We start from the raw sequence: 26,970 nt of genomic DNA, 5'->3' as shown, positions 1-26,970 counted from the left end.
TATCTAAAACATATTAAAGATTTGACTAAAAAAAAAGAATTCTTGAAAAATCCAGTATTTTAATTATGAAGGTTTCACCACAAAAACATTATGATTGCGGCATTTTACATCATTTCATAATGGCTGCGTAACCTGAATACTGGCCCATGATTGGTTCAACCAGTGTTATGACGTGAATCCGATCGCAAGAATGATAACCTTTGTTGGGGGTAATTCGATCAGCTAGCTCAGTTGACATCATAACAGGCTGCATTAGTATACACTAGATGTTGAAAAAAAGGAAAAAAACAAAAAAAAACATAAAAACAAACAAGCAAACAACAAACATGTAGCAGGACATGTTGAAAACATCAAAAATAGCTAAAAAAAAGTTAGCTAGCTAACTACTAAGCAGATTTATCAAGATAAGGTATTTCTCCCAAACATTGCTGACCCTTATAACAAAGAATACTACACAAAGGGGAAAATTTTGACTTAATAGCAACACAAGATGAAAGAAAACAGAAAAACCAAGATGTTTTACCATGGATGTGAGCTATAGTAGTTTGCGGGGGGAAACAAAGTAGATAATTGCTTTTAAATCCTTAGTCATCGTTTGACGAGTTATGTCGCCCTTGTTCGATAGTAGCCGTGAACTAGATCTGATGACATATTTCTGAGGCACAATGCGCGGGAACTGTGTGTTGTGAAACAAACGTTTTTTCTTGCAGTGGTTAGGTATTTAGCTGTTAGATACAGGAACCAACCTTTCCCTTTAGAGATTTTCTAGCTGTAAACCTACTAGGCATCAGAGTAGTAATCAGAATACGTGTAGTATTAGGACTACTAGCTACACATTTCTATTTTAGCTAGCTGCTTGATATGGGCTTGCCTCTTCTAAGAGACATAAACAGTCAGGGTAAACATGACCTAATTAGGCGAGTCGTTTAGTTAGGCGACGTGATGTAGTTTAATTAGGCTGGCAAACAAAAACTTTCTGTTGTAAATATTTTTTCTTGGGAATGTGTGAAAAGCCATTAAATATTGTAATGTCTTAACTACTAGGTTACAAATGGCCTAACTAGGTTACAATGAGTCGCCTAAATAGGTGGTATGCCCTAATTTGCCTACCATCCCCCAATTAAGTATTTACCCTGACTGATAAAGGGCCCGTCGACAAACTATTTTTGTCTCCCTTAATGGCAAATTGGCTATTGTTTATATCTGTTGCAAAATTCCTAACATCAGACATTGTAAATATACAGGTTTTGAACGTAAAAATGCCTTGATTAAGGCCACCCTCAAAAATATAATTGGTTAGCGACACCTGACCAACTCACTTTTGTTTAGCTTCAACTATATATATTATATCAAGTGCCGATTACACCATAAATATATAGGCATAATATGAAGCGCCAAGTATAACATAAAAACTTTTTAAAATTTATAAAACATATATAACCAAGGTTATTTGATTCCGCTGAAAATATTTCCATTTTGTAGTTGAACTGTATATGAGCGAGGCACAACTTCATTCAATATTTCCCCCTTGATTGTCCATTCTCAAGTGTCCTGATGTTGAATGGAGACTATTTTGCCCGGTTGAAATATCGAGGCCGTACCAGAATACTTTTGGTCATGGTAGGTTTTTATTTGTTTTTTCTCTCTACCCATGTTTCAGAAGAAGTTTGGTGTGTGACGAACAACAGATGGTAAGGTGTTGGAGAGATTGAACCCAAGCAGTAATTGGGCAGGCGACTCTCCGCAACTTAACGATGCGTTACAGATGGCTAACAATCGTAAGTGAAAATCGTCATTTGATCTTTGTGTTTTCTTTATAAGACGTTTTACAATTTTCACCATTGATTCAGCCAGACCGTTACTTCTGGGGTATCTAAGACTGCTAGTAATATGGTTAAATCCCCATTCGTTTTCAAACTTCATGAATTAATAAGATGCATTCTGGCTCCCATTATCAGAAACTAATGTTTCTGGAATGCCATGTTGAGAAAAAATTAATTTGGGAGCTTCAATGACACAAGCAGCATCTGGACGATTAAGTAAGTCTCGATTCATTTTAGTCCAAAAAACAGTCTGACGAGCTCTGCGTTTACACTTCTCTGTATCCAAGTGTCCCTGATGCAATTTCATCAATATAGAACGTTGCAGTTCCTTTGGTACTACGATTATTTCTCCAAGTAGTAGCAAACCTTTAACGTAGGTAAGATTAGCACTGCCTTCCCAATATGGTTGAATTTCAATTGAACAGTTTCTGTTCCGTTGTTCTGGCCATCCAGTTTGGGTTGCTGTTATCACTGCTTGTAATACAACATCATTTGCAGTGGCTTCTTTAATCTCTACTAATCGTTGCTCTGATGCTGGTACACTGTGTCACTTGATTCAAAAATGCAGTCACTTCAGTCTCAGCAATTTCATCATCTTCTGTTGGTTCCTGGCATTGTGCATGTGATAATGTACAGCATCCAGTAGTTCTTTTCCTGGTGCATGGGTTGCAGTAAATCTGAATTTCATCATACGCATTCTTAGTCGTTGTATACGTGGAGACAATCATTCAGTGGTTTGTTATTCAAAATTGGTATTAACGGCTTGTGATCTGTTTCTAGTACAAAATGAGAAATTCCCTACAAATAACTGCCATTCTTTTCATTCCCCATGAAGCTGCTAACATTTACAATTGTTGAAGGCGTTTGTATGAACAACTGTCAATATCCATTGATTTTTTGAACTTAAAAGGTCTCTTAGTGGCTTTGCAGTTTTAGCAAGATCTGCACTGAAACGTGACATTTGTTGAGCCATTCCCATAAATCGTCTGAGTTCGGTAATGTTTGTGGGTAATGGAAATTTCTTAATACCTTCCACATTAGTTGCTAATGGCTAAATTCCTTCTTTTGAAATTTTATGTCCTAAAAACTTGACTTCGGTTTTCCGGAATTGGCATTACTCTAAATTCAATGTTACTTTGTTTTTAGACAAGTCTGATAGAAATATTTTCAAACGTTCTTCATGATGTTGATTATCTCTTCCAAACTCTAAAAAATCATCCATACTCTTAACAATACCACTTTTCCCCACAATCATGTCTTCTATACGCTCATTAAATGTTTTGGCCATGGAGGTAAGGCTAAACGGAGCACAAGTTGGACAATACCGACCAAATGTGGCTTTTAACTGGCTTTCTTCTTCTAGTTTCATTTGCCAATAACCTGAGTTGGCATCTAATTTAGACATAACTACACATTCCTCCCCTAATTTGGCCAAAGTGTCATTAACACTTTCCAGTTGATAAAGACTTCTTTATGTTACTACATTCAATTTGGTCAGCTCCAAACATATTTGCAAAGTCCCATTTGGTTTAGGCGCAACTACGATAGGATGACACCACTCTGTTGCTTGCGTAACTCGACGTATGACCCCTAAATTTTTCATTCGATCAAGTTCCTTTTTAAGAGGATCCAACAATGGTAATGGTAATTTCACCTAAACCTTCAAACACCTCTGGAAATTGAGAAATAATGTTTTCTGGATAGTCATTGTCCTGCTTAATTTGATTAATTGTCACTAAATTGAGCTTTTCGATTGCTGGGCGCCCCAAAATTCACACAAATACAACTTTTCACTAACAGTTTTCTCGGAACTTTCAGAGACACGTTTATAAATTCATAACATTTGAATCAATGCGAGTCCGGTCTGATTAACTTTTAGTTGTTAGATGGAGGTCATTAACTTGATACCCTATCTGTTCCAGATGATTGAGTCCGATCACAGAAATATCAGCACCGGTATCAATTTTCATTTTCAAATTGTTATTATCTACACGCACATTAACTTCCCAGCTGCTCTCAATTCACCTTTGATTGCTTTTTCATCAGCTCTGCAAATATCCAAAGCTTTTTCAAATGTTAATCTGGCTTCAGATAAAAGGTTCTTTTGAGTAGCACTACTGGCAATACCAGAGACAATTTGATCTCTCACTAAACCTGGATGGCAAGTTGGGCAAAAGTTACAGTTATTGCTCAAGTTTTTAACATTTGTCAGGAAGTCATCAAATTTCTCACTTTCGTCTTGAGTGCATGAGTTGAAAATATGACGTTCTAATATTTCATTCACAAGTCCTTTTGCAAACTTTTCAAGGTTTTCAATTATTGCTATTGGATCATTCTTTTGCTCTTCTGTTAACGAAAACGACTCATATATACTTCTCATCTCGCTAGTGAAAGTGTAACGTATCATTGCACTGATGTATTGTGGACTTTTTTCCTCAAGTCCAGTCATGCATAGTCAGTCCACTTCTCTTTCCAGCTTTTCCAAGCAAGAAACCTGTCGACTGATAGATCCAATATAGGTGGAAAAAGGGCATTCTTCATTTGTTCTTCCATAACGTTTATTAAATAATTTGATTTTTAAGATTCCTTAAGATATAAAATCTACTTTATTTCAACAATAGTTCTCGCTGGTTAATCCACTCGCGGCGCCATGTTTAGTTTCAACTATATATATTATATCAAGTGCTAATTACACCATAAATATATATGCATAATATAAAGCGCCAAGTATAACATAACAACTTTGAAAGGCAAAAGTCGAGTGGGGGAGTCAGTAAATTTGTAAAAAATAAACCAAACGATCTTTGACACGCAGCAAAATCCACCATTTACCTTTTCAGCGGTTCTCCCAATTACAGTTGTTACTTCAGAATGTTATTTCAATAGGGGACTGCGCTGTGCTACTCAGTGCTATATTTTCCTGTTTCGCATTTATACAGCAATACAAGCGAAAACCATGGGAACAACATTGACAAAAATCGAACTTGAAACGAAGGCTAAAAATACAGCTAGCGTACATTTAAAACAAGAGTTGAGAGGAGTACTCAAGTCTAGGGATGACAAGGGATTTCCATATTGGTAGGAGAACTTCTGGTGATCGCAATCGAAAGAATCCAGCTTGTAAGTTGTTTTGCATTTTCTACAATTTTATTTATACACGATTTGAAGGTAGCATCATCTGTCATTAGTATTCCAAGATCTTTGGTTTGTGTTTTGGTTGGATTTGTGTTGATGCTGTTGTTTTGTACTTTGACTTTGACTTCAGATCTAGGTCTTTTCCGTACTGCAGGAGTTCAAACTTTGTATTGTTGAACATCACGTTGTTTTGTTTACTCAAATCGTAGACTGAGTTTAGGTCTGCTTGCATTTTTGTCGTCACTTTCAGAGCCAACCTTCATTGTAAGTCTTAAGCAAAATCCACCATTTACCTTTTCAGCGGTTCTCCCAATTACAGTTGTTACTTCAGAATGTTATTTCAATAGGGGACTGCGCTGTGCTACTCAGTGCTATATTTTCCTGTTTCGCATTTATACAGCAATACAAGCGAAAACCATGGGAACAACATTGACAAAAATCGAGCTTGAAACGAAGGCTAAAAATACAGCTGGCGTACATTTAAAACAAATAACAAAATATGGCTGCGAAATATAGCATTTTTGTAATTTTTCAAGAAAAATTTTTATCCGACCAACCGACTCACTTTTGCAATTAAAAAATGACGCTAATCAAACATATTTTCGACAGTGGCACAAACATAACTTTATAAAATATCACTAGGCATCCTTGAATAAGAAATAAACATATTTGTGTCCATACCTTTAAAGTTTAGGAAACATTGTCTCTGGAAATGAGTATGTACATTTTCATAAATATTCGATATTGATTGGTTGCTTTACGCAACAATCATTGTGGAGACTTGGCTATACGTACACGAGATCCATTTTTACAACAACAAATTCTCGATTATGGCAGACTGTTACTGTGGAAACATTTTCTAATTTGTTGAATTTTCGTCATTCTCCTTAAAAGAAACAAAGGTGAGAAATTAAAATTCGTCTCCATTTTTATATTTTTAACGGGTGATGCTTTGCCCCCTCCCCTCTAACAGCCATTTTGTTGTTAACGGAGACAGAAACTGTTTGCCGACGGCCCCTAAGTAAGGGGAAGTTGGACAATTGCATCAATAAAAGTTTCTTGTTCTCAACATATTTAAAAGCACATAGGAATATTTTATTATTCGTTATTCATTATATTGTCAACTAAAATTGTGCAATCAGATGGGAAAAGAGAACAAGTAATAGCTAAACTTGTCACCAGGGCCGCATACGTTTTGGGCGTTTACAAAAAAAATCAAGTATATGCCTGAATAAACCCGCATAGACCCAAACAATGCCCGAAAGAGAAAAGGAAAACAGACACTAATGATTCAAAAAACTATAAAGACACCTCTTTTTAATGACTAATTTATTATATAACATAATGGTTTTGAAATCAGTGATTAGGCATCCTTTAGCATTCCAGGCAGCAAATATTCTCTTAAAAATATCTTACTGACATACTTAGACAAAAAATGTTCTCAGTTTTCTTTTCAAGCCTTACAAGTTTTTTTCCATGTAAAATTTTTTAATTTAAAGAATATTATTTTCAGATCGTTACAGTTGAAAAATTGCGACAGAACCTATCTACTATTGATGTGGTGTTATTTCCAACTGTCTCTAAGAATGGTACTGAAGCACTTGTCTTGTCGCATTCTTTTGAACCAGGAAAGATTGATTTAATAATTGTACAGAAGTTTGTGGGTTTCGACTAGCTTCTGAAAAAAGGTTTCTGTTGTAATTCTGTTTACAGATGAAGATGTTGCACTGTTTTTTTTAGTTTTTTAATGTAAGTCCCAGTCCTCTTTGTTTTCCTGGCTTTCCGAAGTACTTGATCTTGTCTGTTCATAATTTCTTTTGTATCTTTAGTTAACCCAAAACCATGAAAGCTAAAAATATCTTTAATTGACTTGCAGTTATTACTTGCTTACTTATGTTACTTATGTTAACTTTTGAAGTTGTAGCCTTACCCCTGTCGTGGACGACCGACGTCAGTCACTTTTTCCTCTTCTTCTACTCCATCTCTAGAGAGAGGAGTATGAGGGTTAGATCGAACTACAGTGACTATGCTGTTTTCTGAGGCTTTATTTGTCCGAGGAATGGGAGGTTCATCTGGGAGAGTTTTGAAAAACTTGTCAAAGGGCTGTTTTAAACTTAAAAACTCGACATGAAGTGATGCTTCTTAGAGACTTGGGCAGGGCGTTGAAGGTTCTTGGAGCTTGATAACGGAAGCTGTTGTGTAGTTTAGTGAAGCTTGTGGAATTGTTCAGCACCAGTGGTAGTTGAAAGAGATGCCCTTTTCTTTGTGTTGCATGGGTTTGCATGGGCGTGTGAAGGTTTGGGACAATGCCTTCAGCTATTTTCCAACTGTATATGTCTTGATAGCGTTCACATTGTCTTTGTAACGAGTACAATTTGAGCTGTTTAAGCGCGTTTAAGTGTACACAGTTGATCTTTTTCAGGTAGCTCCAGTGCAGAGCTTCTAGTACCTTGATTTGTCCTTTCCTAGCAGGAGACCAGAGTTGAGAGGAGTACTCAAGTCTAGGGATGACAAGGGATTTCCATATTGGTAGGAGAACTTCTGGTGATCGCAATCGAAAGAATCCAGCTTGTAAGTTGTTTTGCATTTTCTACAATTTTATTTATACGCGATTTGAAGGTAGCATCATCTGTCATTAGTATTCCAAGATCTTTGGTTTGTGTTTTGGTTGGATTTGTGTTGATGCTGTTGTTTTGTACTTTGACTTTGACTTCAGATCTAGGTCTTTTCCGTACTGCAGGAGTTTAAACTTTGTATTGTTGAACATCACGTTGTTTTGTTTACTCAAATCGTAGACTGAGTTTAGGTCTGCTTGCATTTTTGTCGTCACTTTCAGAGCCAACCTTCATTGTAAGTCTTGTAGCTTTAGAGTGATGCGTCCTTTACAGAAAGATCAATATCCCCATAAGGATAAGAAAGATGAGCGGTCCAAGCACACTTCCTTGTGGTATGCCAGAGATGACTTCTGTGGTGAGTGAATGGTGACGGTTTACTGAGACGTACTGGGCTCTGTTTTTTAGGAAGGACTCCAGCCATTTGAGTAGTTTGCCTTTGATACCTAAGTTTTCTATTTTTTTAAGAGCTATGTCTATATCGACCTTGTGAAACGCTTTTGCGAAATCCAAGCATATAACATCAGCGTTTGAGTTGTTGCAGAGTATTTGTAGAATGTTGTTGAAATGGTCAAGAAGCTTGCTCAGACATGACCGTCCATCACGAAAACCATGTTGGGAGCTGTTGAACAGGTTATTTTTTTCCATGAATGACACAATTTGATTTTGGACATCCTTTTCAAAGACCTTTATGATGTGAGAAGTTAGGGCAATTGGGTGGTAGTTTTCAGCTTTAGTTTTACTTTCACTCTTGTGTTTTGGTGTTATTATAGCACTGGTTAGTGTCTGGAATGGTTCATTCTTCGAATGATTTCGTCCAAATCAGCTTGAGTGGGGTGGCTATGACGTTTTTACACTTTTTCAGTAGGATTGATGGGAAGCCATCAGGACTAGAAGAAGAGTTAGCTTAGAGTTCATCAGAGGTTTTGTTTGTTTGTGTACTGTTTTGGTTGTTTGTTTATCCTGGTTCGTCTTCTCATGAGTGCCATTCTCTCTCTTGGAATTTTATTTCTGTTGGTTTGTTCTATCTTTCTTGATGGCACATGTGTTTCTGATGCCTTGGTGCAGATGTTGTAAAATTTCTTTAGCATGTCCAGTACATCAAGATCTTGGAATTCCCGCTCCCAGTTGATTGCTTGGAGATTTTCCATTATGCAAGTCCAGTTTACATTTTCACTCTGGTAATTTAGAAGATCGAAAGGGGATGAGAACACTCCAGAAATTGTCTGTTGTGCGATATGTGAGGGTACATAGGATGTTGATATATCTAGGAAGCAGTGGTGTCATATTGATCTGAGCGTAGGTATAAATGAGATATTGTAAATGATGTTGGTGTTGTTGGTGAATACAAGGTCAAATATGTTTCCAGCTATGTGTGTAGGTTTGCGGTTGATTTGGGTGAGACTGAGTTCAAGTAGTAGGTTTTTTGTGATGGTGATCATTTCTTTTTCACCTCTGTACTATTTTGGTTTGGGGTGGAATTGGGCCAGTTGGTGTGAAGTAGATTGAAGTCACCCATTATGAATATGTCTGGAGATGGGGAGATGTTCAGCACTTGATATAGCCCATTTATTGCTTGTGAGTAGTTTTCTGATGTTGTTCTGTTGCTTTGGTGGTCATCTGGTTGGCGGTACATAGTAGCTAGGACTAAGTTCACATGCTCTGAGTAGATGACAATGATCTGTATTGCGTTGTCTGAGTAGTTTAGGATTGGTTTGAAGGTGGCTGGTAGGTCGTTTCGAACATACATGGCTACACCACCTGAGTACCGTCCATGTTGGGATGCCTTTCTACGAGTGCTATCTGTTCAAAAGATTTTGTAACCGTTTATGTGTAGTTCGACATCTGTATGGTTGTGTAACCAGGTTTCTGTAAGACCAATAAAGAGTTGTTTTTGGTAAGAAGTATGTCAGAGATATATGGAATTTTAGATTAAACAGTTTTTAGTTTCAGTCCTTGTATGTTATTATATGAGAAGGAGTTCAGTACCTCTTTGGGATCTGGTTGTTTGTTATTTGTTGATGTGGAAGTGGAAGTGATATCAGGTGGGTTAGCGGATTTCCTGGTTGACAGAATGGAAGGATGTTGTGTTGATTGAGTTTGGGTGGGGATGATAGGTCTGTTGGGTAGTCATGGCTTTGATTTTGGTATACATTACCACAAGAAGCCTGTATTCCTTGTGTCAGATGTATTCTAAGAAATCTGTGTTTGTGGATTGAGGCAGCATTTGGTCTTGGTTGGGTGTGCTGATCACGGTACTCATTAATGGTCTGATTCTTTTTGTTCCTTTTATATGTCTTTTGTTGCATTTTAGGTTGTAACACTCTCTCTTTGAGAGTGACGTTGATCAGATTAATGGGTGGAAGAAAATGCATTTATTACCAAGAGTGCATCCGTTTCTTACATTGCTTTCATGAGTTAAAAAGGGCTTGCATGGTGGTGGGTGCAAGAACTTGCATTCTTTACCTTTGATTCTGTCAAATTTGCAATTTCCTTTTATGTAGAATCTGCATGTTGGTTTTGGTTTGTGGCTATCTTCATGTGATTCAGGGTTCTCTGTTGACAATGGTTGGTTTTCCCTAATGTGAGTTTCTGGTTGTGTTTTTGGCAGGGTGATGTCATCTTCTTCGTCTTCATTGGACAGACTGGGTGGAGCCTGACTTTCAGTTTCTGTTTCATGCTCACCTATATCATCTACTACTGTGACATGGAGTTCTGAAGAAGCTTCCTGTGAAAGATTTTGTTGACACTCTGTTGATGTTGATGTTGATCTCCCAGGCACTGATGGAAGGTTTGGTGTTTGATAAGTTGAGTTTGTTTCTTCTGGGGGAATAACTTCAAGCTCACAAGCTCCGCAGGTATAGTAGATCCCTGGGATGTTGTAAGGATTGTAGTTTGGAGTACCATCTGGAAAAAGATTAACGAAACACTCTTTGTGGACTTCTTGTTGACATACCTCACATTCAAGAAAGGTTTTGTCTGTCCGCCTTATGCAATATTTTTCATTGCAAATTTGACAGGTATCAGGGAATAGGTTTTGTATTCTGCAGATTAGTATTGTACAGTATCGCAAGCTTGTTGGATGTTTGAGATGGTTTTGTTATTCAGATAGGTTAGTGTTTCTTTGAGGTTCTCTTTAAGACATTGGTTTAAGGACTTCTTTATATGTGAGGATGGTTTAACTGGGTCATAAGTCTAATGCAGTCTCTTACAACATTTTTCGGGGCATTTGAGCATAACTCTGCTATGATTATTTGGCGCTTATTAATGTCATGCTGCTGGCAAGAATTGAGAGTTAAGGCTGGCTGGATCTGTGAGGAGCTTAGATTCGGTTTTGTTGGCATTTTTTCGGAATAGTTGCTGAATGTCAGTGCAACAAACAAACAGCACGACTGTTCCTGTTGTTTGATAGGTATCAGTTTGATGATGTGATCTTCACCAAACTTTTTTGACCGGCAGTTTTAAAGTTCTGCAAATTTTTATTATTATTAGGTTTTCAATGTGATAACTGAAATTATAACAACTTCCTCATCACTTTTTTTATGATTACTTAAAAGAAACTCTGAAAAGATTTTGCCTGTTATATAATTTTATTATCGGCCACTACATTGACCCCTCTCCCTCTAACTGGCCATATACCAATAAAAAATATGAAAATATTTTGTTGAAGACCCTTTGGCTCGTACTTAACATGAAATAAACATAAACTGATTTTTGTGTTTTCTCCGATCATTTCCACTCATTTAATTCTCCATCCAAAACGCGATCTAAACAATATCTGGAAAAAAATAAAAGTAAAATAACAGTCTCGTCAGCAAGAAGATACAGCTAGCTTATCATCTACAACAAAAAAAATGCTTAAAAATGAGTGTTATTTCGCTCCGAACTTTGTACAATATAAAAACAAAGTCGAACATGCGTGTTATAATGCTCATTGTTATTAATTTTAGACAAACACATTAAAGAAATTTCATGACACAATGATGTTACCTGCTCAGGTAGGTCTAAAATGATTGTAAATTGTCTTACGCTTGTGTGAGTAACCATGTGAGTCCACGACACGCAAAGTACGGGTTACTTTTTTATGACGTGGTGTTACGCTAAAATTTACCAAGTTAAAAAAAATTGCAAATCAGGGGGTTACTATATAATCATTTAATTCTTGTTTCTTATTACCTTAAAAAATAAAACTCTATTTTACTGAAAACTTTATTTTATTAAAACTAATTTTTTTTTATTTTTAAACGTTTTTATTTGTTTTGTTTTTTTATTTTAAAAGCCCCACGGAGTCGTTATAAATATAATAATTTAATTTTACCCCCGGATTATTGTCCACGCCGTATTTAGCGGAAAGTTGTTTATCAACTGAAAAAAGAAAAGCGGAGCGAAGAAGGTTGTCTGTTTTTCAAAGTAATCCTGGAAAAAGTTACTTCAAACATTGTTTACTCATCATGATGTTAGATTAAAGCTTATATTTGTTTTTCTATATTTTCCATTTTTGTGTTCTGGGACTGAGGTTGCTTCCTTTTATAGAAATTCTATCGGATTCGAATATGAATGTAATTCGAATCTGAAATGTAAAAAACAAACTGTTGTGTTGTTGTCAAACGAAGTTGGTGTTGTAGTTAGAAATGTTTCTAACGTACGATGATTTAACATCACAAAGAGAACTGATTGAAAATGTTTCAGGCAATTGTATGCATCTTCAATTCGTTCTCTTTGGGATGAAACGAAGTTTAGTATTCATAGTAAAAAACTGATTGGAGTTTTATTAGGAGAACGCTAGCAAGCTACCTACTGAGAAGTAAAAAAAAGGCAGGTTCGTTGTTTAGATTATTTAGTAGAGAAATGAACTTGGGCGTATAACGAGTTTCTAGCCGCTTCTTTCAGAGCTAAATTTTCCTTAAATATTAAGTTTGTTGTTGTGTCTTGAGCCAGAAAATATTTTTTTTAAGCACTTATTTTGTAAGTACATACTCTGAAAAATGGGTCAGAAGTTTAGAATATCCTAAAAATATGTCTAAGCTTAATAGTTTGTTTTAAATACGAAGATTTGTATGACGCACAAAATTTATTAGAAATTTACTTTTTTTATTGTATATCAAACGAACTGAACTTTTTTTTGTCCAAGCAATGGGCCGTTACATGTAGTAGAATCGCCATTAGCTAGCTAACTAGCATAGTAACTTATAACATGCTTTTTTTCATTAAGGCATTATATGTTTTCAGGCCATAGTCATGTTAAAAACATATTGAGAAAAATGAGGATAGCATTTGTCAAAGAAGTTTAGAACATCGAGGCTGAAACTAAAACCCACTATTCTTATAAAAACAGCGTGTATATCCTAGAAAAGAATTTACATAAACATGTAAAAAGTAATTTTTCCGTTGTTACTGTTTTTCACACTACAGATGGTGTGATTCAGTGTTGATGTCGTTATAAAAAACCTAAACCTAAAACCTAAACTTAAATCAATGTTTACATCTGTTACATTGCCGTTTGAAATATATTCGATTCTTAAATTCGAAAACACTGCATTGTTATCTTCTTTGATTTTATGCGTGATTTTCTTAACTATAAGTTTGGGTCTGTTCTTTTAATATTTTGGATTAAAATATTTTGGTAGATATACAACACACGAAATGATTCAAGTTTTTATATTTCTCTTTTATGTGTTTTCAACTATTAATTTCTTATAATTTGAGTATAATTTTGGAAGCTTTGCCGTTTGCAATAGACTAAACAGCTGATTTTTTATGACTTTGAAAAATGTTGGATTTTTTTTAATGTTTGGTATCCTTTTCCCCCTGTTGTATTTCTGGAATGGCAAAGCAAGTATATATTTTTGCGTACTTCGCTTTTTACGTAACGGTTGTTAGACGCCTTCGACTTTTTTGGACATTTTCCATTTTTATTTCATAATTTTTTTTATTATTTTTTGTTGCACATGCTTATATTTTTAGACGTTTTGTTTCAGCGGTTATAAACATAGAATAATGCAGATTGTGCAACCTTGATCCCAGGGCTTTTTTCTCTTTTTGCCATCCCGTTATAAAAGAGACAAAGAGCCCGGGGTCGAGGTTGAAATGTGAGTTTTGAAAATTCAAATTACTGAGTTCTATGTGTTTATTTGGCACCCCTCAAAAGGATTCAACAAGAGATTCAGTGGATTCTTCCACGGGGATTCGGCTAGTAGTATTATATTTTTTTTAAATTTTAGAATCATAACTTACACAGGTTTACAGTATATATTATATAATTCTATAAATAGAATAAATATAAATATACAACATGTAAACAGTACAATACATAATGAAATACATAAGTCCAACTTGTAAAAGTACCTCAGATCCCTTTAACATGAATTAAACAAGTCTGTTTTTTTAAACCATGTGTCTGTATTTTATCTTCAGAATGTGTTTTGTTTTCCTAGATTTATTTGTAAGTTCAAATATTCATCAAAACATGAAGAAATGGTAAGTTTCTGATATGATTATTAAAAGAAAAGGCATTTAGTTCATTGACAAAAAATTATAAACAGAATTTGCAGTTGCATTGTCATTAAAAGAGTAATTTCATGGGCATTTCATGGTAGCATGTGTTTATTACTTGATGTTTTTTCGTTTTTTTGTTATAGAGGAAAAGCAAAGCTCCAAGTCAGGTTGAAAATGTACTCAAACGGAAAAGTGTAGAAAATGATGACAACAGTGATGAGGACTATCAGCCAGATGAAAGTATTTCTTTGCCTAAGGCATGTTATAATTAATCCATACTGCTATAACATTTTATCCAAAGAACAAATTTAAAATAATAAATGTTTTACCCTTTTTTAAATTGTTGTATTACGTATATTATTTTTAAAACTGCAGTGAAAAAAACATCATTTTAAAAATTTTGATAAGACAACACATATATACAAAAAAACCTTTTTAATTTTAAAAATTTTTTCAAGGTCATGCAAATTCAAGGAATACAGGTACTAGCCAACCATTAAACATCACATTGTAGACATAATCTATGAGATTTTTTTTACTTCTCGCATTCTTCATACCCTGTAGTACTGGCAAAGATAATAATTTATTTCTGATTTAGACATTTCTCTACTTCAGAACAGATTACAAAGCTACAGTAGCTTTGAACCTCTTTTCTTGAATGTGATGACGGATAAAATGAGATTGTAAACATTAGAAATATAGTACAAAGTGGCAATATTTTTATCGAATTTTGTTACATGGAGATTTCAAAAAAATGGTGGTTAAGTCCAGTTAACAATTTTAAAAACTTCAGTTGATCGATAGTTCACATAAAAGACATACTTAGTCAGCCATGTTTATACTCTTTCTTTTTCAATTAGTGCACCTCTCTGATAAATGTGATAAAAAAAATAAAAATACAGAAACCTTCACAAAATGTATTTTTTGATGATAACTACAGCACACTTAAACTTTCTGCATGCCATTGTTTACATTGGGGTTTAATCCTAAAAAGAAGTTTGAATGAGAAAAATGAGGAAATAAATATAACAGAGAAAACTTGATTTTTACAGTAGTTTCTCTTTAAAAAATACTTTTTAGAGCTTTTCTTAAATATATTTTCAGAATAACAAGCGATTAGTTAGCTACAATACTGCAGATTTTATTTCTCCCTACCGAAAGCCACTTGCTGTGATATGCACTACAACCAATGGATCTTCAATCAGTGGAAAATGGTCAGCTCATGTAGGTGTTATTTGTAATTTGTAGATTATAAATTAAATTTTAAAATCCATTAAAAAGAAACCTTGAACCTTTTTTTCAATTTTAGGAAGCTCTTATTCAAAGTATACTCTCCAAGCCATTTAAAGTTCCCTTAAAAAACTTTCAAGGTAAGTAAGGATATTTATAACATGATTACTACTTATTTGTTTTTAAGGGAAGTAAACCCACCTCCTATTTTCAGAAGATAACTCCATTTCCCATACACAACTTGTTTTAATTCCCTAAGGCCAACGATACTGAGCAAGTAGTACTTCATAGTGCTCAATGTGGCTGACACATTCTAGCAGCAGATGTAATTGAACTTGAGGTGTACCTCCAAAGTTGATAAAATTGTTTAAACAATTATGACTTTCTGCAAGTTGTTGTTTTTGTCAGGCTCATTCCATGGCCGAAGCTTGGGAATGCGAAAACAAGTACACAAGTTATGTGCATATGATCCGTATGAAGAAGGTGCACTTGTTTTGTATCACCCACCGGAAATTTCAGCACATGATAAATTGAACCAAAAGAGGTAAAACTAATTATTGTTATATAAAAAAAAATTATAGCTAGTTAACAGATGTATGGTGGTGGTGATCTTTTTTACCTTATGCGATTGAAGGACTTGTCTTTAAAACATTTTACATTTTGAATAATTTTCAAGGGCAATGGTGGCATCAAAGTTTTTTTGCCAAGAATTAAGTATACAGCAACAGACATAGTAGCTAGATTATGATACATATAAAAATAAAAATGTGTAATAAGTTCTGCAAAATTCAGTTTACTCAAAATATTTCCTCCCTTAACATAACAATTTGTATTACAACTATATAATATGGCAGCTCCCAAATTTTTTTCAATGAAAAGAAAAACAGTTAAGTCCATATAAAATATATAATACCTTAATTTTAAATAAATAAAAAATAAACAAATACTCCTTTGTGCAAATTTCAAGTTTAAGGAGGGACTTGAAAGTATGACTGTTTTGGTTTTCCCAACACTAGCTTAATCTTTTTTTTTTTTTTAGTGATGACCAGTTGGTGCACGGTGAGAACTTATTTTGAGATTCTGTTCACTTATTGAGTTGTTGACTTATCAACCTCGAACTAAGGTTGCATGTTTTATTACCATGTGTCAAAGTTTGAAAAGCTTTTATAGGAATCAAAACTCCTAAGAAGCGATTTTGTAGCGATGAGCTTCAAAAGTTTTGAAAATACTAGAATATTTTTTATGAGTAAAGCTTTTTTTACTGGACTTTATTTAAAGTTCATAAAAGTCACTCTGACTGTCTACCAGTAACAGTTTAGCTGTCAAGTAAAGTAATTGATCTCTTAAGGCCGGGGCAAATCAAGACAACCTTTTGAGCAACATTACCCATCAACATTTGTTGATGAACATGTTGGCTCGATTTGCTATGGGTGTCAACATGTTGGCGAAGAAAAAAACCTCTAAAAATGTTGATCAACATTTATTAACTTTTTTAATAAATGTTGATCAACATTGTTGATGAGTTTTGTATGTTGCTACGATTTGCTATAGCCATCAACATTTCTGGCAATATTTTTCAGTATTTTCGAATCATTTAATTGCAAATTCGAATGTTCTAGCACGAATTCGAATCTTTTTCTTCGAGTGTATACACGACTTGCATGAAAATAAGATCAAAACATGGAGATATATTCATTTTAAAAATGGCGGAAATCACTGCTTCAACTGATCCTGAAACTACTACTGCTGGTAAACAAAAATTTAAATGGAACGATGAAATAGTGGAGAAACTGATTGACCTTCTTCCTCTTCCCTTCTTTGAATCCATTTTCTGGTAGGGCCTCGCTTTCTTTTTTCATCGTCATCTATTACCAATGCCAGCAATAAACATGCTGCAGATTCCTTTTCCGTCATTTTGAAAAAATTGAATGAATGGCCATGTTTCAGAAAAATATAGTTGCCCAAAATGTTAACGAGGGTATAGCAAATCGTATCAATATGTTGCTCAAAATGTTGACGAGAATGTTGACCGAGAATGTTGATCGATTTTCCCCGGGCTTAATATCAATTACAAAAAGTTATTGACTACCAGGGAATATTTAATCAGAGGTTCTAATTCGACTAAGGAAAATATGTTCTCTTTTACAGATTTAGAGTACTGACATGTTTCTTTTCACATTTCTATTAATTTAAATGTTTTACTTCAATATGTTTGTCTTTTGTGCCAAGTTTCATGTTCTGCTCTAAAATGCACAGAAAACACTTCTTTTCATATTTTTTTTGTCTGTAATGTAACTTCTACAATAGAAAGGACATAGAAAATGAAATTTATTTGTTACCCATTGGGTACCCATCGCAAATAAAAAATGTCCTATTGTTCGCCATTTTAGGCATTCATTTGTAAAAATAATAAATTTTGTCTTTTGCATTTTGTTGTGCAATAAGTAGCTAGACTACTGTTTTCTTTACAACTGTTTGCTATTTTAATCAATTCTTTTTTGTCCTAAGCATATTTTAAACTGTTGTAATTTTGATCCAACGGTTGCGACAAGTACATAATATCTTATTTTGCATTGCCATATTGTTTTTGTCACAAAAGTGATACAAATTCCTATACTATTCTGCAATATCATTTCAATCACTGACTTCCAGTAACAGAGATTCTAACTAAAACAAAAATAACAAAAAAATTTTAAAAATAATTTTTTTTTACTTTAACTTTGCTGCAAAAATTTTAATTTTAATATTTAAAGTAACATCTCCTTAATCGCTCATGGATAGCACATGTTTCTATGCTCTATTTTGGTCACGGTTTCAAGTTCTTTAAAAAAATTTCAAAGAACAACTTTTTGTGTATAAAAGGATCACTACCCACATCAACAACAACAATGAGGAATACACGTGCAAAAAAGTAATGTAATTGAGAAATTTTATACTTAAAAATATTACACAAAAGTTTAAGTACAAAGTTTCATATATCAACACACACTATCATACTTTACCCTGACTACTTTTTGTTGTCTACTTTCTTTTAAAATGTTTGACTTTATTTATATAGTTGTGGTTGACCCGATTTTGTCAAAAGTTCTGCGTCCTCATCAAAGAGAGGTACGATTTTCTGTCTTTCGATTTTCCTTTAATTTGCTTGTTACTTCACAAGAGGTGATAGAGATAAAAAAGACCAAATATATTTTGTTTGCTGTGGATTATTAATTTGACAAGGATTGGATATTATTGCACCTGCTTTGGCAGTTCACGTAAAGGTTTTTTATGTAAAGACCATATATCTTTAAGATCATAAATTTTTTATTGGGAATAGTTTTAATACGTTAACAGGTATCCCCAGTCTAATAAAGGAAAATTCGATGTTCTAGTTACTGTTTTTCAAGTCTTTATTATGATATTATGTGTAAAGTGTGTTATACTTGTTAAAAATCCTATGAATTGAATTTCTTGTGAAATGTAAAATACTTTAAAGAAAGGAAGTAAATGAATTTTTCAGTTGATATTTTTCCTACAAAAATTAGAAATGGTTTCAGAGAATTATGCTTCTATAACACGAAATTCATAAACACTAGTTGAAACTGGAGAAAAAATTTTGTATAACTGCAAACGTTTTTTACTGCAAAAAATTTTAATTTGTAGACCCGCATAGTTTTTCTAACAAATGTGTTGTTAGCTCTGTCTTGTGTCGTATTGTTTGTGATAGAAGGATTGTTTTTTCTCTTTACGATTTTCTTAAAGAATAGTTTTAGGTCCAAGTTGGACAGTACTTATGCTTGTAAGAAGCAAGAAAGTGTGTTCAGCACCTTCTTCTGGGAGCCTAACCCCAGTTTTGACAAGATACTTCAGTGCAGCTTGCTGTATTGTAAACCTTTTTCATCTTGTACTGTCGTTAAATTTAATGGCACTTTGTGTACGTTTCAATGCAAGTTTGTTTTCTTTGCTTAGGGTGTGAAATTTTTATATGACTGTGTCACTGGGAGATGTATTGAAAATAACTATGGTTGTATTATGGCTGATGAAATGGTATGTTTGTTTTAAGTTGTTAATAGATCTTCAAAATATAACATACTTCAATTTTTATATAATTTCTTTTTTTAGGGTCTTGGTAAAACTCTTCAATGCATCACATTATTGTGGACTGTCCTTGTAAGTGAAATCTGATATTGGTACCATTTATAGTATCAGTTGTCGCTTTTTTATTTATTTTTTTGAGATAACACTGTAGTCTGTAGTCTTTGCCAGTAAATTTGCAAATATCCATTAATGTTGAACCATAATGGCAAGGACAGTAGTGTTTGTGATTACAGAAAAGAATCTTTCGGTTTGATTCGTTTTCTTTGCCCAAAAATATAATCCCTATTTCCTCTTTTTAATCTTTTAGAAACAGAGCCCGTCAGGTTAGAATTATTTTAATTTATTTTTATTTTGTATGTACCATTTTTATTTCTAATTCTACGTTTGCATAACGTATTGTTCATTTAGGAAAACCAGAAGTGAATAAAGCTATCATCGTCACACCAGCAAGTCTTGTTAAGGTTAATTATGTAAAATGTTGAGATTATGAAGAGTATCACAGACACTTCTTTAGTCTGAAACTCTGGACCAAAGTTCCATTATTACCATGCTTTTTCTAGAATTGGGATAAAGAAATTGGCAAGTGGTTAAAAGGTCGTGTGCAAGCGTTTGCTATTGATAGTGGGACTAAATCAGAAATTGACCAGAAACTTTGTAAGAACTTTTTAAACCTTACTACCTGCCAAAAAATGAATTATAAATTTTTTATTTTTTTAAAAATTTTTATTGGTGTACTAATTATGTGTAATTATGATATCAATAGCAAGTTATAAAACATGTAAATCATGTTATTGAGCATAATTTTAGTAATTTATGTAATTCATGTAAAATGTTTAAAACGTGAAACTTAATGGCCAAAAATGCTATAAATGCCAAAACTGTTAAGTAAAACACCTCATTCAGAGCTACTGCAAGATGTCATGCATAATTAGTGGAACTTTTAAGTCCAAAATCTTAAGAACCAATCAAATTTTTTTAAAATAATAGACAAATTGCCAGACAACTTTTCAAGCTCTTTGATATGAAATTAACTGTTTTTTACGGAAGAGGTAAGCTTTTAATTTTTGACATATATATTTCAGAATTATAATATTAGGTTTTCATCAAGTTTACATTTCGTACCCTTTCTTGTTTATTTATTGTTTCGCATTATATATTTAGCTTCCTTTATGGGTCAGCACCAATTAAGAGCTCCCATACCAATACTTATCATTTCATATGAGACGTTTCGATTACATGCTGCTGTGTTGCACCGATCACCGGTTGGGATTGTGATATGCGATGAGGTAAATGTTGTGTGTTGTAAAAAGTGCGTCACATTGTGGATTTGACATAAAGCTGTAATGTTACAAATTTCTTTGTATAGAAGCTAAAAAACTTTGTCATTGTTATCAAAAAAACTGTTACCATTATTGACACTCTTTGCATGTTCTAAACTTTTAGGGGCATCGTTTAAAAAATTTGGAGAATCAGACTTACCAAGCATTAAACTTGTTAAAAACAAGCAAAAGAATTCTTCTCTCAGGTACTATCCAGTAGACTTTTACTAACCTTGGTGAAGTCAGACGTTTACTAAGTCGGACTGATTTTCAATTTCCATTGAATTTTTTTTATAAACTGAGGCTAAAATCATCCCCTTAAGTTGATGAGGACCCCAGATGAGGCAGACTATTCACTAATAATTCTTCCCCTTTTTTCGGTCCTTCAACCAAGAAAACCCATATAATTAAGACTTTTACCTCGAATCTGTAAGATTTAAAACTTCAAGGCTTCAATACTGTATGAAAAGAGTTAATTTCAGACTGTGTATTTTTATTTTATTTGTATTATTCTATATTGAAAAAGAAGAAAATTCGACAATTTTTAAGTTTTTTTTTTCATATCGATCGGTCAGACGTTTTCAAAAAGTCTAACTTACCGAGAGCTCCACTCAACTAGGACATTCGCTAAGTCCAGCACTTTTCCCATACCACTTGATGGTCCGAGTCTACAGTACTTGCATTATGCTTTTCAGTGATTATGTATGGGTTTCAATGGGTATCCCAAAAACATTCCTTAAAATTTACCAGTTTTACATTTTTATGATACATAACTAAACATTTGCTGCTAAACTATCCGTCTATTACCACAACTTTATTACCAAAATTTTGAAATTGAAACTTCTTGCTTGGTTTCCAAAAACATGACGTTTGAGCAACTGTTGTACAACAGAGCCACCGTTACGACTTTGGCATAATAAAAAAAAACGACCCAAAAGAACAACTAATGTTGTACAGATAAATCCAATTACGGATTGTCAAGCTTGGAATGAGAAATTTCACTACTTTTATTTTTAGGTACACCAATCCAAAACGATCTTTTAGAATACTTCAGTCTCGTTCATTTTGTTAATGGTGGTATATTAGGTCAGTTTTATAGTAATATATGTACATACCGTAATTCCTCTTTTTATCCCCCGGGGGGTTCATTAAATTGTGGAGGTTTCAGACGAGGGGCCTAATAGAAGGGGGGCTAAATAAAGAGGGGGTAAATAAATAATAGAATTTTAAACACACTATCTGTTTTTGCAGATTAACTTCATCTGCTATATCATCATCTTTATCTAACAGAAGAAGTTCTATTATGGACTTGTAGTGCCTGGAACAATACAAAGGAGCTTATTAAAAGGGGGGGCTAAATAAAGGGAGGGGGCTAAAAAGAGGAATTGTCGGTCATACTATAAGTTTGCAGTCGGTTATACTATTTCATGTTTCTAGGGACTGTGAACGAATTTAAAAAGAAATTTGAAAATCCAATCTTAAGAGGAAGAGATGCTGGAGCTAGTGATGATGAGAAGAAAAAAGGAGAGGACAAGCTAACTGAGGTATTGGAATTAATCTGTTGTTAGTATAGATGGAAGTGACTTTTTCCTCAAAAAATTATTTTTTATTTTATACTTTTTCAGCTGCTGTCAATTGTCAGCAAATGTATCATTCGAAGGACATGTAGGTCTTTAATATTTTCTTTGTTGCTTTGAGAAGAAATTTTTGTGTTTTTGATCATTTTACTTTTCTCGGATTTTTCTTGTATTATTTTAATATTTTTTCATTTCTTCATTTCAGCTGCTATTCTTTCGAAGTACTTACCAGTAAAAGGTTAGAATAATACAATCATTATGCACGAATGTCTATGTAAAATATGAACTGTTGCAGCGTGTACATCTTGCTTTTATAAGAAAAAATCTCGCGAAAGATGTTTCAACAATTTTAACTTCGTTTTGTAGTATGATATCAGTTCTAGTTTGTTCAATGTTAATGGTGAACATATGGTATTAGGATGTATTCGTTGTGTTGTTTTTGGTGAATTTTCTTCATCTTTGTTTGGATTTAATAATCTCGTTCATTTGACATTTTCTACCGTTTTAGTTGAGCAGGTTGTCTTCTGCAAGTTAGCAGACGGACAACAGAATATGTACAAAGCATTTGTCAATTCAAAAGTTGTCCGCATGGAAACAAAGGACGGGAAGTTGTCTGCATCTTCATTAGCTTTCATCAACCAAATAAAAAAGCTGTGCAATCGTAAGTTTCAATTATTGTTATTATTTTCTATACATATGCTGTTCCAGTGTCCAATTTTGTATTCAAAAATGATGTTAAAATTTTGCTCTCTCTCTCTTCCTATAAATTAGTCAGCAAATGATAATGAATTAAAATTGTTGACATAAAAAAAATTTTTATTTGTCGAACTGTTTTATTAACATGTTGCAGAATTGCAACCTGCCAATGTCAATTAGAAAGGCCTATGTATATTTTTGGGAAGTGATATCTGAAAGAGAAAAAGCAGCTTGCGGTAAACAATCTTATATTTTTTATGTGTTGAATATGCTCTTTTTTTAACCTTTCAAATTTCGTTTCAATAAAGATCTTGTCTTTATAGTATACTTTATATACATTATAATTCTTTTTATAAACCTTTTTTAAATTCCTCTATTTCATAGACAAAAGCTTGTCCGATCTCTTTGTTAAAAATTTATATAACTCATTTGATTTTAAATTTTAAAATAATTTTTTTCTACAGACCCTGAACTTATATTTGATAAACACAAACTATGCGAGGATGGCCTGCATGACATTCTGGAAATGTTTCCTACAAATTTTAGTGTGAAGCAATTCCAGCCGGAATTATCTGGTAAGTGCTTTATTTGTTTGCATCGACAGCCAGTTTACGAAATGCATGATGCGTAGGAGGTGCAGTTTCTCCTGAAGCATTGCATCGACTGCTCTGCCTCTGTTAACACGTTAAGTTGCTATCTAATTTTTGTTAGCTACTGCTATGCTTAATGATTTCCACATTCAGCCTTTTTGATTCATTTTATCTTCAGGTTGATATTTAGCTTTCGTGAATATATATGTACTTAGTCTTAAAATAAGAATTTCAGATATTTTTTTTTAGCTAGAGTAAATTTTCGCAAATGAGTATAATTTTAAGATGATAATCTTCTGTATGTGATTTCTTCTCGTCTGCTCTTTTAAAATTATCCAATCTACCTATTCCCTTTTAATAAAAATTACGGACCGGTTTATACTACAATATTAATTTCTGCGAATCTAGCACTTTAAGAGTTTTTTTAGCGCGGCTAAATTTTGAGAATAGCTTACTTTTTTTAATTTCGTGAGAAAAAATTTACGCGGATTGGTTTAAAAAATCGCAAAATTTTGCGAATCCGCAAAAATCTCTTCTCGCGAAGGGTAGTGATTATATTTGATGTATTATATGACGATTATTCACCCTGTAGGAAAAATGCAAGTTTTGGATTTAATACTTGCTGTAGTGAAGGCAACTTCCGATGACAAGGTATATATATTAAGTTTATTGTTAATCTTAGATACCCTTACATGATTTTTGCAATATTTGTCGCTATGTTAACGACCATGTTGTAGCGACATGGTTTGTATCGAAAATATTGTTTAGTTCAATTTAATTTTCTTTAAGGTGGTTTTAGTTTCAAATTACACACAAACCATCGACCTGTTTGAAAAACTTGCTCGTTTGAGAGGCTATCAATTTGTTCGTCTTGATGGTTCCATGTCAATAAAAAAGAGGATGAAGATTGTAGATAATTTTAATGACCCCAACGTAAGCACTTTTGTTGAGTAGTTCGAACATTTGCTCCATTTTTATTTTATTGCAGATCGTTACAAACACCTGGACATCAGCTAGCTAGGTAACTAGAAAAATCCACTCTGTATGTAAAAATACCGTTACCGCTCTTGCTTTCAGGGCTACCTCTTTCGCTCTCAGGCAAAAAAAGTTTTAGTGCACTTAAAGTAACAAGCATTCTTCAATACTAAAGAGATTAGGCGTAGCGTTTATAAGCATATTAAAGTTTAAAATGATGGGAAAAAGTCTTGTGATTTAAGTTTCTTGCACAAAACAAAGAAACACTTAAACCGCATGGTCGGGGACACAAGAAAATATATACACGATGCTATCTGTTTAGCTTTATAAGACCTATCTGATTAAAAACATGTTTAATCTAAGGTGCAAACGAAAATGTGAAGTACGGTGTGATATTTTTTGTTTTTACTTTTTCAGAGTAATGTCTACTTGTTCATGCTAAGCAGCAAAGCAGGTGGATGTGGGCTAAATTTGATTGGTGCAAATCGATTGGTTATGTTTGATCCAGACTGGAATCCAGCCAATGACGATCAAGCTATGGCACGTGTTTGGAGGGATGGGCAAAAGAAACAAGTAAAACTTTATCTTTACAATTAATGGCTTTTATTCATTGCAAAATGTCAAGTGCTTGTTCTCTTCAAAATTAGATAAGGAAAAAGGGGTTAATGACGATCGAAGTTTTTTTTATTTTATCATTTTATCATATCTCTAATATTTATTTATTGTGTTTTAGGTATTTATATATCGTTTGCTTTCGGTAAGTCAAATGTCATCATGCTTACTGCTTAGGGTTAGCCTTACTGTAACTGAACAAATATGTAAGGCATATGTGATGGTCTTCTTTAGACGGGTACTATTGAAGAGAAAATCATTCAAAGACAAGCTCATAAGAAAGCATTGAGTAGTTGCGTAGTTGATAAAGTGGAAGATGTAGAAAGATTGTTTACTGCTAATGATCTGAAAGATTTGTTTCGATACGATGAAAACACGAAAAGTGATACTCATGACAGGTAAGGAGTAATCTCAATATTGCTGGACGAGTAACGTGAAATTGTCGAGTTGTGCCAATATAAGCGAGTTGTGTAGTGATGTAAACGGTCGTACAATAGAATTTAGGAGCGTTTACCGGCAGTCTGGGACGACTTTCAGACAATCAGAAACAAAGTTGCAATTAAGGCACAACTTCTAATGTCATTAAAAGAACTTTTAATTGCCCACAACCTTATGTAATCAACTAAACTATTATTCAAGGTCTTTCATTATTTTATTCTGAGAAAGATATTTATTTCAAAACATAATAAAATCGACAATCACAGTTAAGCATTCCCTCGTTTCGTTCATTAAGAATGTGTTTGTTTACATACCCGCCGACTTACGTCACACAAGTTGGTATTTTACCGAATAGAAAGTCCTAATCGTCACTGTCATGGCGGCGCCGTAGGACTACTTTGACCTGAAGTATCTCGAGAACTAAAGCTCACAATAAATAAACACAGTTTATATTCGCATTATAACGAACATTTTAAGCACAACTTGTTATCAATCGTTAGTTCTCCTTTTAAGGTAGACACTTTCGCAGAAATCTGTTACGATCAAGTACACTAGATAAATCATTTAGGTACACGTTGTAATTAACACCAAATTTTATTTAAACCAAGCTTACAATTAAAACTGTTTCACGATAATTAAATTTAGGGTAATACAGGGTAAACTATACATTTTAAAATTGTTGATTATCAGACATTACGAATATCTGAGCCCCTGAATATAAGAACTACTTTTTTTTGTTCGAGAAATTATTACGTAAAAATTTACGTGTATTTGCCAGTCTCGCGATGTTAAAATGTTTTTTTCAGATTCAAGTGTCGCCGTTGCGTAAACAACATTCAAGTGAAGCCACCAGCTGAAGGATCAGATTGTACTAATGATCTCTCCATGTGGAATCATTGTGCAACTTCGAAAGGAATTGTGGATGTCGTATTGAAACGTGTGTGGGATGCTGGGATATCTTTTGTTTTTCATCAACGGTCACATGAAGCTCAAATAAAGGTCGTGTAAACATTCCATGAATATACTCACCTCCTGGTTGTTGTTTCTTCTGTATCTTCAAACACCTTTTAATAATTTTATTGTACAAGATGAGAAGAGTTGGAGGTGTATTAAATTTAATGTATTTATTTTTGTAATTCTTTTTAACAAATAGATTAATATTATTACATTATGTTGCATGTGTGACCCTAAGCGTCATGTTGGTGGGCATGTTTAGGTACTTAATGTCATTTGACGCCCCTCAATTAGTCGATTAGGTATTTATTCTTTTATAAAAAATCAACAAACTTGAAGACAAAAGAAAGACACTGTTTTTACGATTTCATTCTTGTTTAATGTATTTTTAACACCTCTATACGATGAAGAGTTAAGTAACCAGTTGTCCTTTC

At 33.7% G+C, this 26,970-nt stretch overlaps 1 protein-coding gene and 1 long non-coding RNA gene across 5 annotated transcripts; one reads left to right on the top strand and one right to left on the bottom strand.

Annotated features, from left to right (window-relative positions):
• Window positions 1-2: 2 nt before the first annotated feature.
• LOC130630682 (uncharacterized) lies at window positions 3-861 on the bottom strand. The gene is made up of 2 exons (XR_008982096.1): window positions 524-861; window positions 3-262 (listed from the first exon to the last, which is right to left on the bottom strand). It is a non-coding gene; the product is annotated as an uncharacterized LOC130630682 (long non-coding RNA).
• On the top strand, window positions 701-26,750 carry LOC130630673 (DNA repair and recombination protein RAD54-like). 4 transcript variants are annotated; one of them, XM_057444251.1, is made up of 28 exons: window positions 701-717; window positions 11,521-11,568; window positions 14,005-14,047; window positions 14,209-14,322; window positions 15,170-15,289; window positions 15,375-15,435; window positions 15,704-15,839; window positions 16,335-16,354; window positions 18,354-18,403; window positions 19,247-19,324; window positions 19,400-19,447; window positions 19,683-19,698; window positions 19,784-19,836; window positions 19,936-20,029; window positions 20,537-20,661; window positions 20,819-20,900; window positions 21,712-21,780; window positions 22,132-22,238; window positions 22,320-22,359; window positions 22,477-22,509; window positions 22,780-22,932; window positions 23,432-23,542; window positions 24,150-24,208; window positions 24,347-24,490; window positions 24,950-25,105; window positions 25,266-25,289; window positions 25,379-25,542; window positions 26,389-26,750. In XM_057444251.1, the coding sequence occupies exons 3-28, from the start codon at window positions 14,045-14,047 to the stop codon at window positions 26,588-26,590; spliced, it is 2,262 nt and encodes a 753-aa protein (XP_057300234.1). In that variant the 5' UTR covers window positions 701-717; window positions 11,521-11,568; window positions 14,005-14,044; the 3' UTR covers window positions 26,591-26,750. The 4 variants fall into 4 exon arrangements, with proteins under 4 accessions (XP_057300234.1, XP_057300231.1, XP_057300233.1 ...); XM_057444248.1 differs by lacking the exon at window positions 701-717 and adding an exon at window positions 1,473-1,778; XM_057444250.1 differs by lacking the exon at window positions 701-717 and adding an exon at window positions 6,581-6,707.
• The last annotated feature ends 220 nt before the right edge of the window (window positions 26,751-26,970 follow it).

This window comes from Hydractinia symbiolongicarpus, chromosome 2 (assembly GCF_029227915.1).
Source record: "Hydractinia symbiolongicarpus strain clone_291-10 chromosome 2, HSymV2.1, whole genome shotgun sequence".
NCBI classification, from domain to species: domain Eukaryota; kingdom Metazoa; phylum Cnidaria; class Hydrozoa; order Anthoathecata; family Hydractiniidae; genus Hydractinia; species Hydractinia symbiolongicarpus.
Note: the sequence above shows the minus strand (reverse complement) of the source record. Positions and strands in the feature narration are given on the sequence as shown.